Source organism: Carcharodon carcharias (assembly GCF_017639515.1).
Source record: "Carcharodon carcharias isolate sCarCar2 chromosome 27 unlocalized genomic scaffold, sCarCar2.pri SUPER_27_unloc_1, whole genome shotgun sequence".
Lineage (NCBI taxonomy): Eukaryota > Metazoa > Chordata > Chondrichthyes > Lamniformes > Lamnidae > Carcharodon > Carcharodon carcharias.
Genome location: NW_024470624.1, coordinates 2,091,668 through 2,108,516, shown reverse-complemented (window position 1 = coordinate 2,108,516; position 16,849 = coordinate 2,091,668). Strand labels below are relative to the sequence as shown.

General features: G+C 44.7%; 4 protein-coding genes across 4 annotated transcripts in view; 1 reads left to right on the top strand and 3 right to left on the bottom strand.

Moving 5' to 3' along the window:
- LOC121273703 (zinc finger protein 229-like) overlaps positions 1 to 16,849 on the bottom strand; it is a 1,112,939-nt gene that overhangs the window by 290,553 nt on the left and 805,537 nt on the right. The gene's annotated exons all lie outside the window — the stretch shown is intronic.
- LOC121273693 (zinc finger protein 17-like) lies at positions 1,623 to 3,663 on the bottom strand. Its single transcript, XM_041180848.1, has one exon. The coding sequence runs from the start codon at positions 3,176 to 3,178 to the stop codon at positions 2,168 to 2,170; it is 1,011 nt and encodes a 336-aa protein (XP_041036782.1). The 5' UTR covers positions 3,179 to 3,663; the 3' UTR covers positions 1,623 to 2,167.
- On the top strand, positions 3,766 to 12,101 carry LOC121273698 (zinc finger protein 239-like). The gene is made up of 2 exons (XM_041180856.1): positions 3,766 to 3,949; positions 8,247 to 12,101. The coding sequence occupies exon 2, from the start codon at positions 8,606 to 8,608 to the stop codon at positions 9,530 to 9,532; it is 927 nt and encodes a 308-aa protein (XP_041036790.1). The 5' UTR covers positions 3,766 to 3,949; positions 8,247 to 8,605; the 3' UTR covers positions 9,533 to 12,101.
- Positions 12,820 to 16,759, bottom strand: LOC121273705 (zinc finger protein 239-like). Its single transcript, XM_041180866.1, has 2 exons — positions 16,691 to 16,759; positions 12,820 to 15,691 (listed from the first exon to the last, which is right to left on the bottom strand). The coding sequence occupies exon 2, from the start codon at positions 15,383 to 15,385 to the stop codon at positions 14,543 to 14,545; it is 843 nt and encodes a 280-aa protein (XP_041036800.1). The 5' UTR covers positions 15,386 to 15,691; positions 16,691 to 16,759; the 3' UTR covers positions 12,820 to 14,542.

The window sequence follows — 16,849 nt, the reverse complement described above, 5'->3', positions numbered from 1 at the left end:
CAGTCTGTCCAAAGTCAGCTCAAGAAGGCAGTGGAATCCTCACAGAGAGAAAGAGCTTGGGAAGTCTGGGTGCCAGGCTGGGAAATTGGGGACAAATCAAAGTAAATTCCAGAGAGCTGTGGCATACCTTTGGGTTGTTCCCTAAGGTAAGTGAATGAACCGTCAGGATTTTGTAAGGTAAGGGAACTCTTGGGGAGGAGTAAAAGAAAAACTGGATTCATAGCATACACAGATATAAACTATAGTGTAAAGGTAGGAGTGCTTACTTTGTTTAATTTTTATTTGGATCACGAACCATTAAGTTTGTATTTGTTTATAAACATGAAATTTTGTGGCCTAGTTTTTTCAGTTAATTACTGGGTGTTGAGATTTCTCTCTTAAACACTAACAGTCCTGACCGGGATGGTAACATTCTGGTTTGGTGCCTGGCGAGGAAAGTGACCAGAAACGGTCAGTGAGAATCTCCACAGAAAGCGAGGCAGCAAAAGCCAGTCAGGCTCAGGAAGAGGTGAACAGATAATGGGTGTATTCAAGTTACTGAATGGGGCAGCGTGGCCTGTTTGTTCTTGTTTGTCATGGGGTGCAGCTCAGAACCAAAGACTCTTTCTGTTCTTTAATGGGATGTGGGTGTCGCTGGCTAGGACAGCATTTATTGCACATCCCTAATTACCCTTGAGAAGGTGGTTTGATCCACTTTTTGAACAGCTGCAGTCCATGTGGTGTAGGTACACCCGAAGTGCTGTTAGGGAGGAAATTCCAGGATTTTGAACCAGCAACAGTGAGTGAACGGGGATATATTTCCAAGTCAGGATGGTGAGTAGCTCGCAGGGGAACTTGCAGGTGGTGGTGTTCCCATGTGTCTGCTGCCCTTGTCCCTCTAGGTGGTAGAGGTCGTGGATTTGGAAGGTGCTGTTTAAGGAGCCTTGGTGAGTTGCTGCAGTACACCTTGTGGATGGTACACACTGGCTGCTACTGTGTGTGGGTGGTGGATGGGACACCAATCCAGCAGGGCTGCTTTATTATGATTCACTATGTGCGAGAGATCCCGTCAATCCTGACACATTCTCCAAAGGCAGATAGCCAATTGGAAATGCCACTTACATTGCAGAATGTTTTCATATTTAAATCAGCAAACATCAACAGAAATAGATAATGAGTCAGTATGTACAAAAAATATAGATTGTGAAACTCATAAGATGCACCGCTCCCCGCTCGTAATAAATCAGATCCCAGATCTGGTGACCCTGTGAAACCCTCCGAGATCCCAGAGGCCAGTTTGAAATCCGATATCCTACAGAGTCGACAATGGATTTTCCACAATTCTCAGCTTATTAATGATGTAGCAGCTGCTCCTACTTCTTGGGTGGGAGGAATAGACGAGCAAGATGCAAGAGTAGCAGCGTGTTGTGCGAGCAGGGTGGAGGATAGGTTTGCAGCCCATTCTCTGTGGAGCAAGTACCTGGTCATGGTTTTGCTTCACATGAAAGCTGTTGATAAAATGCAAGTGCAACCTGAGTCTGGACTCTGACACCAGAGGGAAGCAGAATTAGTCCTGAAGAGTAGCACCAGAGATGACTGAAGGGTGACCTGATGGGAGTCTTTAAGATTATAAAGGGGTTCAATAATCCAATAGGGATTTCATGAGAAACCTCTTTGCCCAGCAACTGGTGAGAATGTGGAACTCACTACCACAGCGAGTGGTTGAGGTGAACAGCATGAATACATTTAAGGGGAAGCTAGATACATACATGAGGGAGAAAGGAATAGAAGGATATGCTGATGGGGGAGATGAAGAGAGGTGGGTGGAGGCTCATGTGGAGCATAAATACTGACATAGACCAACTGAGCCAACTGGCCTGGCCCTGTGCTGTAGACTCAATGGAACAGAGACCAAGGTATTTATTTTAGATCTACCTGCAGTGGTAGGAAAAACATTATTTACTATACAGGGTAAAATGTACTTGATCAACTTTTGTGGATCGTTTCAGTGGAAATGTGCACTCCCAGGCTCAAAGAGCATCAGCCACTGGAAGCATAGTCGTGAGACCGGCCAGTCCAGCAGAAAGAAACCCTCCGACCCTCCCACTTCACCAACTGTCAGAATGAACATGATTGAGTCCTGGATGGGACGAACAACAGCAATAACAGCAGAATCCAACTCCTGTAATCACTTGTGAACTCGCTGGTGTCTCAGCAGGTTGCATAACAGAGTGAATCCTTTCCCACACTGGGTGCAAGTGAACGGTCTCTCCCCAGTGTGAACTCGCTGGTGTGTCAGCAGATTGGATGAATCATTGAATCCCTTCCCACACTCTGAGCAGGTGAATGGCCTCTCCCTGGTGTGAACTCGCTGGTGTCTCAGCAGGCTGGAGAAGTGAGTGAATCGCTTCCCACACTCTGAGCAGGTGAATGGCCTCTCCCCAGTGTGAACTCGCTGGTGTCTCAGCAGGGTGGATGGATCTTTGAATTTTTTCTCACAATGAGAGCACTTGAACGGCCTCTCCCCAGTGTGAACTCGCTGGTGTATCTGCAATTTGGACAACTGAATGAATCCTTTCCCACACTCAGAGCAAGTGAATGGCCTCTCGTTGGTGTGAACTCGCTGGTGTTCCCGCAGGTTGGATGAGCTTCGAAACCTCTTTGTACAGTGAGAGCAGCTGAACGGTCTCTCCTCAGTGTGAAAACGCTGGTGGGACATCAGTTCCCGAGAGCTTTTGAAGCTACTCGCACAGTCAGAGCATTTAAAGGGTCTCTCATTGGTGTGAGTGACATGGTGTGTCAGCAGGCTAGAAGACCGAGTGAATACTTTCCCACACACGGTGCAGGTGAATGGCCTCTCCCCAGTGTGAACTCGCTGGTGTGTCAGCAGGCTGCATGATTCACTGAATCCCTTCCCACACTCAGAGCAGGTGAATGGCCTCTCCCCGGTGTGAGCTCGTTGGTGTGTCCACAGGGTGGATGAATGTTTAAATCCTTTCCCACACTCAGAGCAGGTGAATGGTCTCTCTCCGGTGTGAACCCGCTGGTGTCTCATCAGGTGGGTTGAATGAGTGAATCCCTTCCTACACACTGAGCAGATGAATGGCCTCTCCCCGGTGTGACTGCGTCGATGAATTTCCAGCTTTGATGGGGATATGAATCCCTTCCCACAGTCCCCACATTTCCATGGTCTTTCCATGGTGCAGGTGTCCTTGTGTCTTTCCAGGTTCAGTATTTCACTGTGGGGGCCACACACACAACACGTGTACACTCTCCTGCGCTGTGAATGGTGCGATGTTTCTTCAGGCTGTGTAACTGGTGACAGCTGTTTCCACACTCAGTACATTGGAAACTCTCTCACTCAGGTGTGTGTCTTGGTGCTTTTCCAGTCCCCCTGATGTTTAAAATCCGTTGAAGCAGACAGAACGGACAAACGTTTCTCCTTCTAGATTCATAGGCAAACAATATTCGGTTCTTGATGAATTAAGCGAAAGGGGAAAACATTGATTTCCTCACAGATGTTGCCCAGAGAAGGAAGTTTTAGTCTGAAGGTCATTGTCCAACTTCCGCATTGTGACGTCCACAATGGAATCCTGCCTGAATCAGCCAATAGGAATCACTCCGCTCCGCGGTGATGTCCTCGGGTTCCAGTCAGCAGGCCAGGCGCGCGGACACGGGAGCCCCGCCCCCACCCCTTGTTCCCCCCTCACACCTCCTCGAGCCAAGGTTTCCAGGCAACCGGTTGACGGCTCCGGCCAGAACGAGAAGCCGCACGTAGAACTCGGGAGAGGGGAAGCTGCGCATGTGCAGGGAGTGAGTCCGCCCCCTCTCGTCATGATGAGGGACCGACCAATGGGAAGAGTTGGAGGACCGGAAGGACTCTGGTCCTCCAGCCAATCAGAGCGCGGGCTTTGTGTGAATGAAGACTGAGCTTCACACGATCTAAAACTTCCTCCTGTGTCCAGCATCTGTGAGTAAAACACTTTCTTTTCTTCCCCTTTCCATTTCTTTTCTCATTCTGGGGGGAAATTGTTGACTTGCAGGAACCGAAGGGAAAGGAAGTGAATCCAGGGAGGGTGCAGACTCTGGAAAGGTTGGTCCAGGTCTCTCTCTCTCTCTTAAAGACATTGACATCCTTTGCTCCCTCAGCTTGACACATTTATTTGTCTGGCTAAAAGGATGGTCTCTTTCCTAATGTTCACAATTAAAGGGGTGGTTTCTCCAGGAGATGGCTGACATTTAAGGGGACGGTTAATTAATATAGGACAGAGATATCTGATGATGGAGATGAAGATGATCTGATGAAGAGTCATACGGACTCGAAACATTAACTCTGTTCCTCTCCACAGATGCTGTCAGACCTGCTGAGTTTTCCCAGCTATTTTTGTTTTTGTTTCAGATTTCCAACATCCTCAGTATTTTGCTTTTATCTTAGGACAGAGATATGCCTAGTGTTGTTATATTGTAAATATTAAATATATTATTTATGGTTCTGTAATAAAGTTAATTTATTATTTCTAATTTTGTAATATAGTACTGTAGGCACATTATATATTTCCATTCAAAGAGTCATTAAGGCACAGACAGAGTCCATTCAGCAACACAAGTCCATGCCGACTCTCTGTGGATCAATCCAGACTGTCCCATTCCCGGTCTATATCCGCGCTCCCCTGAAAGTTTATTTCTTTCAGGTGATCAACCAATTTTATTTTGAAATTATTGATTGTTTCCACTTCCACCAGCCTCAGAGGCAGCAAGTTCCAGGACATGCTCACCTGCTGCCGAAATACTGTTCTTCCTCATATCCCACCTATATCTCTTTTCAAGTAATTCTGTACTGCATATTACACTTAGCCCATTATTATTGGCACAGACATATATTTAAGACTAGCAGCCTGAGTGATGATTTTCAATGCTGCAAAGTTTAGTGATGGGCCAGGAGTTTGGAAAAATCTTAGACACCAGCAAAGCATCATGAACAAAAAAAGAGATAGAACTGGAGTATGACTGACAGCGAGTGAGAAATATAAATATAGACGGTAAAATCTTCTCAAAGTATATAAGAGGGAAAGAATAGTGAAAGTGAGCCTTGATCCCTTAGAGGATGCAACTGGGAACTTAATAGTCTGAAAGATGGGAATGGCAGAGGCTTTGAACATGTATTTTGTATCTGTCTTCACAGTGGAAGACACAAAGAGTATCCCAAGAATTGTAGAAAAGCAGGGGACAAAAGAAGGAGGAACTTAAAACAATCATGATCTCTTGAGCAAAAGTCCCAGGAAAACTAATGGGACTAATGGCTGACAGGTCTCTGGGACCTGATGGCCTGTTTCCTCAGCTCTTAAGGGAAGTGTTTGCAGAGATAGTGGGTGCATTGTTTGTCAGCTTCGAAAAGTCCCCAGATTCTGGAAAGGTCCCAGCGGATTGGAAACCACAAATGTAACACAACCATTTGAGAAAGGAGGGAGACAGAAAGCAGTAAACTATAGGCCAGTCAATCTAACATCTGTCGTTGGGGAACCCGTAGATGCCACACATTTGGATTTTCAAAAGGCATTCTCTAAGGGGCCACATAAAAGGTTACTGCACAAGATAAGAGTTCATTGTGTTGGGGCAATATATTAGCACTGATAGAGGATTGGCAAACTAACAGGAAACAGAGAATCGGGGTAAATGGGTCACTTTGAGGTTAGCAATGTGTAAGCAGTGGAGTCCTGCAGAGATCAGTACTGGGGCTTCAACTATTTACAATCCATATTAATGACTTGGATGAAGGAACTGACTATATTGTAGTAAAAATTGCTGATGATGCAACGATAGGTAGGAAAACAAGTTGTGAGGAGGACCGAAAGAGGCTGCAAAGGGATAGTGGTAGGTGGAGTGAATGGGAGTAAAATTGGCAGATGGAGTATAATGTATGAAATGTGAGATTGTTCACTTTAGCAGGAAGAATACAAAAGTAGAATATTAGAGTCATAGAGTTATACAGTACAGAAACAGGCCCTTTGGCCCATTGTGTCCATGCCGGCTATCAAGCCCCTATCTACTCTGATCCCATGTTCCAGCACTTGGCCTGTAGCCCTGTATGCTATGGCATTTCAAGTGTTCATCTAAATACTTCTTAAATGTTGTGAAGGTTTCCTGCCTCTTTCACCCCCTCAGCCAGTGTGTTCCAGATTCTAACCACCCTCTGGGTGAAAAAAATTTTCCTCAAACCCCCTCTAAACCTCCTACCCCTTGCCTTAAATCTGTGCCCTCTGGTTATTGTCACCTCCGCTAAAGGGAATCATTTCTTCCTTTCTCCCTCACCTATGCCCCTCATAATTTTGTATACCTCAGGTCCCCATCAGCCTTCTCTGCTCTAAGGAAATCCACCCTAGCCTATCCAGTCTCCCTTCATAGCTGAAATGCTCCAGCCCAGGCAACATCCTGGTGAATCTTCTCTGCACCCTCTCTAGTGCAATTACACCCTTCCTATATTGTGGCGACCAGAACTGCACACAATACTCCAGCTGTGACCTAACTAGCATTTTACACAGCTCCAACATAACCTCCCTGCTCTTGTATTCTGTGCCTCGGCTAATAAAGGCAAGTATCCCATAAGCCTTCTTAACCACCTGATCTACCTGTGCTGCTGCCTTCAGGGATCTATGAACATGTAGACAAAGGTCCCTCCGATCCTCTGTACTTCCTAGGGTCCTACCATTCATTGTGTATTCCCTTGCTATGTTAGTCCTCCCAAAATGCTCCTCCTCACATTTCTCAGGATTAAATTCTATTTGCTCTACCCATCTTACTTGCCCAACTATATCATCCTGTAATCTAAGGCTTTCCTCTTCACATTTTACGACACCACCAATTTTCATGTTTTATGTGAACTTACAGATCATACCTCCTATGTTCACATCTTAATCATTAATGTACACTCCTGCCACTAAGCCGATTGTGTATCCAATTTGCCAAATTGCCCTGGATCCTATGGGTTCTCCCATGTGGGATCTTGTCAAAAGCTTTACTGAAGTCCATGTAGACTACATCAACTGCACTACCCTCATCTACACAACCAGTCACCTTGAAAAATTCAATCAAATTAGTTAGACATGATCTCCCCCTGACAAAGCCAAGCTGACTATCCCTGATTAATCCCTGCGTCTCCAAGTGGAGATTAATCCTGTCCCTTGGAATGTTTTCCAATACATTCCCTGCCACTGATGTTCGACTCACTGGCCTGTAATTACCTTGTTTATCCCTACTACCCTTCTTGACTAATGGTATATTATTTAAATGGAGAGAGGCTGCAGAATGCTGCAGTGCAGAGGGATCTGGGTGTCCTTGTACATGAATCACAAAAAGTCAGTATGCAGGTACAGCAAGTAACGAGGAAGACAATTGGAATGTCGGCCTTTATTGCAAGGGGGATGGAGTATAAAAGTCGAGAAGTCTTGCTGCAGCTGTACAGGGTATTGGTGAGACCACACCTAGAGTACTGTGTACAGTTCTGGGCTCCTTCTTTAAGGAGGGATAAACTTGCATTGGAAGCAGTTCAGAGAAGGTTCACTCGGCTGATTCCTGGGATGAAGGGGTTGTCCTTTGAGGAAACATTGAGCAGGTTGGGCCTATACAAATTGGAGTTGAGAAGAATGAGAGGTGATCTTTTGAAACATATCGGATTCTGAGGCAGCTTGACAGGGTAGATGCTGAGAGGATGTTTCCACTCATGGGGGGAATTTAGAAATAGGGACACAGTTTAAAAATAAGTTAAGACGGAGATGAGGAAGAATATCTTCTCTCAGAGGGCTGTTTGTCTTTGGAATTCTCTTCCCCAGAGAGCAGTGGAAGTGGGTCATTGAATATATTCAAGGCTGAGTTGGACAGAGTTTTGATTGACAAGGGAGTCAAGGGTTATGGGGAACAGGCAGGAAAATGGAGTTAAAGACACAGCCAGATGAGCTATGATCTTGTTGAATGGTGAGCAGGCTCGATGGGCTGAATGTCCTCCTCCTGCTCCTATTTCTTATGATTCCTGTATCCTGGACAGGAAGCGATGAGCATGGATCTGACGAGCAATATGAATGGTCATCTTCAGGAGAATTGGGAGGGTGTATATTAGGTATGGCAGAGTGAGAATGGAGGGAGGGTGTGTGGGATGGAGATTTACAGCTTTTGGGGAAGGAGAGAGAAAATAATGTGCCACAGAAACTAGAATTGCCTGTTCTGAATTTCTTTCTTGTACTGACAGTGATGACTTTTGTAAACTCCTTTTGCAGGCTATTATAAGGGGAGGATTTACAGACAGAAATCTCAAATCAGATGTCAAGATCTGACAGAGTCACTCGATTCATTGGGCCCTGAATATGATCAGCGTTTGAATTTAGAACAAGAAACGTTTGTCTGTTGTGGCTGCTTCAAAAGGTTTTAAGCATCAGGGTGACTGGAAAAGCACTGAGACCCACACACCTAAGTGAGAGTGTTCCAGTGCACTGACTGTGGAAAGAGCTTTAACCAGTTACACAGACTGAAAAAAAATCACACCGTTCACAGTGGAAAGAGACCGTTCACGTGTTCTGTGTGAGGAAGAAGCTTCAACTGATCTTTGCTCGAGGAGAGTCACAAGGACACCAACACCATGGAGAAACCGTGGAAATGTGGGGACTGTGGGAAGGGATTTCGGGCCCCGTCTGATCTGGAGATCCATCGGTGCAGTCACACCGGGGAGAGGCCATTCACCTGCACCATGTGTGGGATAGGATTCAGCAGGTCATCCATCCTGCAGACACACCAGCAAATTCACACTGGGGAAAGGCCATTCACCTGCTCCGAGTGTGGAAAGGGATTCACTCACTCATGGAACCTCTTGACACACCAGCGAGTTCACACTTGGGAGAGGCCATTCACCTGCTCCGAGTGTGGGAAGGGATTCATTCGGTTCTCCAGCCTGCAGACACACCAGCGAGTTCACACTGGGGAGAGGCTCTTCTCTTGCTCTGAGTGTGGGAAGGGATTCACTGATTCATCCAACCTGTGGAAGCACCAGCGAATTCACACTGGAGAGAAGCCGTTCACCTGCTCCAAGTGTGGAAAGAGATTCTGTGATTCATCACATCTGCTGATACACTGGCGACTTCACACTGGTGAGAAACCACTCCCCTGCTCTGAGTGTGGGAAGGGATTCATTCGGTTCTCCAGCCTGCAGACACACCAGCGAGTTCACACTGGGGAGAGGCTGTTCTCTTGCTCTGAGTGTGGGAAGGGATTCACTGATTCATCCAACCCGTGGAAGCACCAGCGAATTCACACTGGAGAGAAGCCGTTCACCTGCTCCAAGTGTGGAAAGAGATTCTGTGATTCATCACCTCTGCTGATACACTGGCGACTTCACACTGGTGAGAAACCACTCCCCTGCTCTGAATGTGGGAAGGGATTCACTCAGTTCTCAAACCTGCTGACTCACCGGCAACTTCACACTGGAGAGAGGCCCTTCACCTGCTCTGAGTGTGGGAAGGGATTCACCCAATTAATATGCCTGCAGAAACATCAGCAAGTTCACAAATGATTACAGGGGTTGGATTCTGCTGTTATTGCTGCTGTTAATCACATCCATGACTGAACCATGTTCATTCTCACACTTGGTGCAGTGGGAGGCTCGGAGGGTTTCTTTCTGCTGGATTGGCCAGTCTCACGACTTTGTTTCCAGTGGCTGATGCTCCTTGAAAGTTGTAGTGAAAATCTTTTTTCATATTTCACATGGATCACAGAATGAGAGGGTGTTCTGAAGGTAGAATATATTTAGTTAGCGTTTCTGTTTGGAACCTCCCAAAGCATGCCGTGTTGCCATGGGGATGGGCCTTGGGGGGGGTCAAAGGTTCTTTTGTTTAATTTATCTGGATGTTTCTCACAGAGGAAGTTGCAAATTTGGTCTTGTGTAATTTGAAGCTCACTTGGAGCTGGTGAGGGGAAAAGAAGCTGGAAGATTTGCTTGGCTGTGGCCAGAGGAAGAAATCTCCAGTGGTGCCCACGATGAAAGGCAGTTAGTCTTGTGGCAGAAAGCAGTCAGCGTGAACAGTGAGCTTGGACAGAGCTATGAAGAAGCTGTGGGAGCCGAGTGGGAAAAAGCAGTCGGTCTGTCCAAAGTCAGCTCAAGAAGGAGTGGAATCCTCAGAGAGAGAAGATTGATTGAAATATTTATTTAAGTTATGGTGTTAAATACATAATTAAAAATATTTCAATGCACCGGTCATCTTAAAGCAGATGCTACTGGCAGGGGCAAAGGGAAGGGAAAATACTTTAAAAATTAAAATGTTAAAATGTGCAGTTATGGTGTTGCTGATTTGTAACAAACTCTTTTCAAGGTTACATTTTTAAACTTTGAACTGAGTTTAAAGACTGTTTTCAGAATGGACTCCGAGGGTCACCTGACTTTCTCCTTGTGGATTCCGGCTGGAACCACTTCCCACGAGAAAAAGACATTCTCTGACATATCTACAAAAATAGACGTTTGAAATTCAATGAGCATTTCCGCAAGTGTCAATAAGATCCATCGACTTGATGGTTTCCCTTTAAGGACAATAGAGGCCCAGACTTGAAAGGTATTTGGGAATACAGTGCTGGAATGGAATCACCACTCACCTCATTGGGAACCTGGTTTGGGGTTTTGACACATATTTTGGCTTGCCTGCCATCAAGAATAGAAAAGGCAGAGCAAGCTGCTGAGACACAGATCCATCGTGAAACAGCTTCAGAGCAACAGAGAGGAAACTGCTTCTCAACAGGGAGAGAGACAGAGAGAGACAGAGAAAGGGATCCAGAAACAGCCAAGGGCTCTTTTGTCAATAACTGGGCAGTTTGAAAATGCCGCACCTGGACAACCAGAAACAAGGAACCTTCTCTCCTCTCTGTGAACCTGACTCCATCTATTAAGCTGACCTCTGAAAGCAACCTCTGGCCATTCGACAATGGAAGGCATCACAGCAGCGGAGGCAATCCCACAACCTCAAACCTTTCCCATCAAACAGTGTCACAGCTCGACTTTAACAGTCCCAGGCCTGCACCAAACAACAAAGACTGAACTGATTCACTTTTTATAACTATTGTTTTATCTTCATCTGTAATTAATCTTTGTGTGTGTATATGTGTGTGTTTGGCTCTGTGTGTGTGTAAGTAACTTCCAGAGCAGCGGTGTGAAATAAACTAACCCTTTCTTTGAAGTCAAAAGATTTTGCTGCTGGGTGGTTTAACATTGACTCACTCACTGCAAGAGTGAGAAGTCTACATTCACAGACACAAACATTGTTCACAGGCAACTGTGGGGAAACACCTTTTAAGGCACCTGTGAGACTGAAATTTTATTTTCCTTTATTTTCCAACCTCCAGCAAAAGACAAGCGTTCTCTGTTACCATGTTATAATCCTGACAGCCTGATGGTGAAGGAAGAAACTGGAGCCAATCTTTACTTGGTATAGATTTATTCACTGAGTGAAACATTTACAGGTGCATACGTCCTGACTCAACTCCACTCCATGTCAGTTAGGTTCTCTTTACATGTGCTCCATCCAATAAATGCCCCTCCATCTGAAAATACTTAACATCAATTGATTCTATTTACATCCACAGTCAGAGCATCTAAAACATCTCCAATTGGTGTCACTGCACTTGTGCCTCAGCAGGTTGGATGAATACCTGAATCCTTTTCCACACTTGGAGCAGGTGAATGGCTTCTCCCTGATGTGAACTCGCTGGTGTGTCAGTCGGTGGATGATGCTCTCAATCTCTTTGCACAGTGAGAGCAGATGAACAGTCTCCCCTCAGTACGAATGCGCTGGTGGAACATCAGTTCTGCAGTGTTTTTAAAGCCACTCCCACAGTCACAGCATTTAGGGGTCTCATTGGTGTGATCCCCAGTTGACTCAATCACGATATTAACAATACCTGATGTTTCTAATCAAAATGTTTCAGAAGGATTAATGGAATCAGGCGATAAGAATCAGAGAGAAAAAAAGCAAACTGTTAAAGCGACATAGACAATTTGTTCATCCTCGCTGTCAAAGATTAAAAATCCTGCTAAAAGATGCATGGGTGGTTGGTGAAGCATTTACGAGGCTTATAGAAGAGATAAGTGCAAAGTGTGAAATGTGTAAAAAGTATGGGAGGACACTGTCACATCCTATTGTAAACCTTCCCTTGGCACGTGACTTTAACCAGATAGTTGCCATGGATCTAAAGAGATGGGACAAAGACAGAAATATTTTCATTCTACACTTTATAGACATGGTAACCCGATTTAGTCTTTCTCCAATAATACATGGCAAGGACAAAAGGGAGATTATAGACCAAGTCATGGAGAAATGGATAGGGACTGGACCTGGGTCACCAACTAAGTTTCTGACTGATAATGGAGGGGAAATTTGCTAATGATGAGTTTAGAGACGTGTGTGAAAACATGAACGTTATGGTCATGAACACCACAGCTGAAAGTCCTTTCAGCAATGGACTCTGTGAAAGGAATCACATGGTGATCGATGAAATGCTGCAGAAAATCTTAACTGATCAACCAAGTTGACAACTGCACTGACATGGACGATTCATGTAAAGAATTCACTTCAGATGGTTGGAGGGTATAGTCCCTATCAATTGGTCTATGGGAGAAATCCCAAATTAGCCTCTGTGCTGGGCAATAGCCCTCCTGCTTTAGAAGGGACTTTAGTTAGTTCCAGTTCTCGTCATCAATTATCAGTTTGTTTCATGAAAAGAAGTGCTCAAACTAAGAAATTGTTGGGGATCCTTAAAGAGGGATGTCTTACAATGTAATAATGCTTTGCCCAAAAGAAGGAAAATAATATTTTTTCCTCTTTGATTTATTTTGAAATATTGCTTGTGCGTATTGTTACGATCCCAGTTTGGACAGTTAACCTTTAAACAGAAATTCGGACACCCAGTGATTAACTGAAAGAATTGTCACAAGATTCCACATTTTTAAACAAAAACAAACTTTACTGTAGATATAAAATAAAACAATAATAAAAACCAGCACTGTGAACTTAACACTATAGTTTATGCAATGAACCCCTTTCTACTTTTTAACTTCTCCCCATGAGTTCCCTTATACTCAATGATATCTTGAAGGTTCATTCACTTCTGTTCCTGGGAACATCCCAAAGGTTTATTAAAGGTGTGCCCATTCAGACCCAGTTTTATTTCATTCCTTTCCAGCAATGTCGACAGCTTTTTCATTCTGGACTTTCATCTTTATTCAAGCTTTTTGAATCTTCCACGTCGCTCACAAACTCCTTCATTCCAATCATTTTGGGGTTTTAAATGTTTCTTTTTGTGAACTGTCCATTTGCCTGAACTCCTGCTGCTCCTATATCTTGTTCTGCCCCAGCACTGGCAGCTACATGTAATTCAGTGTTAGGGGTCATTAACCTTTCAGGGTGACTTTGAGGACTTAGTCCCTTCTGTGGTGGACTTTTATCTTGAAATGCTTCAGGCACTTTGCCTGACTCTGCACTGTCCAGTCCTAAAGTGGATACATCAATATCTTTACTTGTATCAGTTTGTTGCTGAACTGGGTCACTAATAGGTGAGGGCTTTTTACTCACAGGAACATCTTCTGAACTGTGATCACAGTCCCAGAAAGTGGAAAAACAATATCACCTGCTAAATCATTCCCCAATATAAAATCTACATCTGTAATCAGTAATTTAGAAGCAACATCAACAATAACAGAGCCTTTTACTAAAGCATAGTTTAAATTCATTCTACACAATGGGATAGTCACACACTCCCCATCAATACCCCGTACCAATACATTTTTATTCAGTGAGCTTTTTGAAGAAAAGTCTAAATATTTAGCACTGAGCTAAACCAGTATCTCACAGGATAACAATCTTTCAGGCTCTTTCTGGGAGTGACTTCCCCTTCAAATAGAAATCCTTCATAATCCCTTATGTCTCTACACCCATGGTAAATACATTAGAAGGTATTGATTTCTCACAAGCTTCCCTCTCTGGTACAACATTCTCTGGAGAAACACCAGCCACTTTCAACAATGCTACTGGTTTAGTTTTTAATTTCCAATAAGCTGTATTTAAATGTCCAACTCTATGACAGTGAAAACATGTTGGTCTTTCTGACTCAGTAATATGCTCTACACTAGATTTTTTTTACCACCCTGGGGAGAATCTCTTTTTTCATTCCTATTGTCCTTACCACAAGTTCTGTTCATTCTCATACGACCCACCTTTCCAACGTGTGGTTTGCTGCCAGCCAGGTGTCTGTGAGTTAAATCATAGCCTTCAGCTAAAACAGCAGCTTCCTTTATATTAAAAACCTTACGGGATCTGCAGATATGCCCTGAAAGCTCATGAAATGTGGTTTTTAAATTCTTCCATGAATACGATTTCCCTCACATTGTCAAAATTCTGTTCAATTTTCTTTGAAACCACCTGTCAGACAACAACAGGAAGAAGCCCTCTGTCCCTCCCGCTTCACCAAGTGTCAGAATAAACATGGGTCAGTCCTGGATGTAATTAACAGCAACAATAACAGCAGAACCCAACCCCTGTAATCATTTGTGAATTCGCTGGTGTCTGAGCAAGCTGGATAACCAAGTGAATCCCTTCCCACACTCATTGCAGGTGAACGGTCTCTCACCGGTGTGAACTCGCTGGTGCTTCCCCAGGGTGGATAATTCACTGAATTCCTTCCCACACAAAGAGCAGCTGAATGGCCTCTCCCCACTGTGAACTCGCTGGTGTGTCTGCAGGCTGCATAACCAAGTGAATCCCTTCCCACACTGACTGCAGGTGAACGGCTTCTCCCCAGTGTGAACTCGCTCATGTTTCAGCAGGTTGCCTGAATGACTGAATCTCTTCCCACACTGAGAGCAGGTGAAGGGCCTCTCCCCGTTGTGAACTCGCTGGTGTGTCTGCAGGTGGGATTGCCGAGCGAATCCCTTCCCACACTCAGAGCAGGTGTACGGCCTCTCTCCAGTGTGAACTGGCTCGTGTCTGTGCAAGGTGGATGAATCACTGAATCCCTTCCCACACGTGCAGCAGGTAAATGGCCTCTCTCCAGTATGAACTCGCTGGTGTGTCTGCAGGTTGCCTGAATGAATGAACCCTTTCCCACACACAGAGCAGGTGAACGGCCTTTCCCCAGTGTGAACTTGCTGGTGTGTCTGCAGGTGGGATTGCCGAGTGAATCTCTTCCCACATTCAGAGCAGGTGAATGGCCTCTCCCCAGTGTGAACTCGCTGGTGTGCATGCAACGTGGATGAATTACTGAATCCTTTCCCACATGTTGAGCAGATAAATGGCTTCTCTCCAGTGTGACTGCGTCGATGAATCTCCAGCGCAGATGGGGATTTGAATCCGTTCCCACAGTCCCCACATTTCCATGGTTTCTCCATGATGTTGGTGTCCTTGTGACTCTCCAGGTTTGGTGATCAGTTGAAGCCTCGCCCTCATATAGTTCACAGAACCCTGTTGTGAATGGTGCAATGTTTTCTCAGGCTGTGTCACTGGTTGAAGCTTTTACCAGAGTCAATGCACTGGAACACTCTCTCGGTGCTTTTCCAGTCACACTGTTGTTCATAATCATTTGATGCAGGCAGAACAAACATGTCTCTCTCCAGATTCAAAGGCCGTTGACACTCATGTCCCAATCTTGGTGTGATGTTTGGTTTTCTATCTACAAATCTTCCTCTTCTAATATTCTGCAAAAAAAATGTTAACAAAAGTCATCACTGTCAGTACAGGATAGAAATGCAGATCAGACAATTCTAGTTTCTGTGGAACACTTTTTTCTCTCTCGTTCTCCAAAAGGTGTAAATCTCCATCCCACACACACTCTCTCCTTTCTCATTCTGCTGTACCCTCCAAATTCTCCTGAAGGTGCTGATTCATGCTGATAAACAGATCCATGCTCACCACTTCCTGTCCAGGATGTGAAGACCTGAAAATCAGGCAGTGGACTGAATACATACATATTCATATAGATTCTGGTCTAAAAATGTGTTTAACACACAGTGCTGTCTTACTTGGACAGAGATTCATGAACAATGTCAGTAAGAACTTTATTAAGGTAGTGAGTAGCCATGAAAACGATCTGGCTGCCTAAGAGGATGGTGAAATTGGAGATGTTCGATGATTTCAAAAGGAAATTGAATGGGCACATGAAGGAAATAAAATTGCAAGGTCACGGGGATATAGAACAGGAATGGGACTAATGGGATTGCTCGACAGAGAGTAATCGAGTTGCTGAATGGATTCCTTCTGTGCTAGAATGACTGCATGGCTGGAGATGAATAATGTAAGCACAGTCCTATATGACAAGACTAGAAATAATAATAAATATCCTTCATTACAGAACCATAAATAAGATATCTAATATGTACCACATAACAACACTGGACATATCTCTGTCCTATGTTAATTTACTGTGCCCTTAAATGTTAGCCATTTCCTGGGAAACCACCCCTTTAATTGTGAACATTAGGAAAGAGACCATCCTTTTAGCCAGACAAATAAATGTGTCAAGCTGAGGGAGCAAAGGATGTCAATGTCTTTAAGAGAGAGAGACCTGGGCCAACCTTTCCAGAGTCTGCACCCTCCCTGGATTCACTTCCTTTCCCTTCAGTTCCTGCAAGTCAACAATTTGCCCCCAGAATGAGAAAAGAGATGGAAAGGGGGAGAAAAGAAAGTGTTTTACTCACAGATGTTGGACACAGGAGGAAGTTTTAGTCTGTGTGAAACTCAATCTTCATTCTCACAAAGCCCGCGCTCCGATTGGCTGGAGGATCAGAGTCCTTCCGGTCCTCCAAGACTTCCCATTGGTCAGTCCCTCAGCAAGAAGGGAAGGGGGTGGGTCCTCC

Excerpts from the sequence above, each read along its gene's own strand:
- LOC121273698 (XM_041180856.1), top strand. The coding sequence starts at position 8,606 with ATGGAGAAACCGTGGAAATGTGGGGACTGTGGGAAGGGATTTCGGGCC.
- LOC121273705 (XM_041180866.1), bottom strand. The coding sequence starts at position 15,385 with ATGGAGAAACCATGGAAATGTGGGGACTGTGGGAACGGATTCAAATCC.
- LOC121273693 (XM_041180848.1), bottom strand. The coding sequence starts at position 3,178 with ATGGAAAGACCATGGAAATGTGGGGACTGTGGGAAGGGATTCATATCC.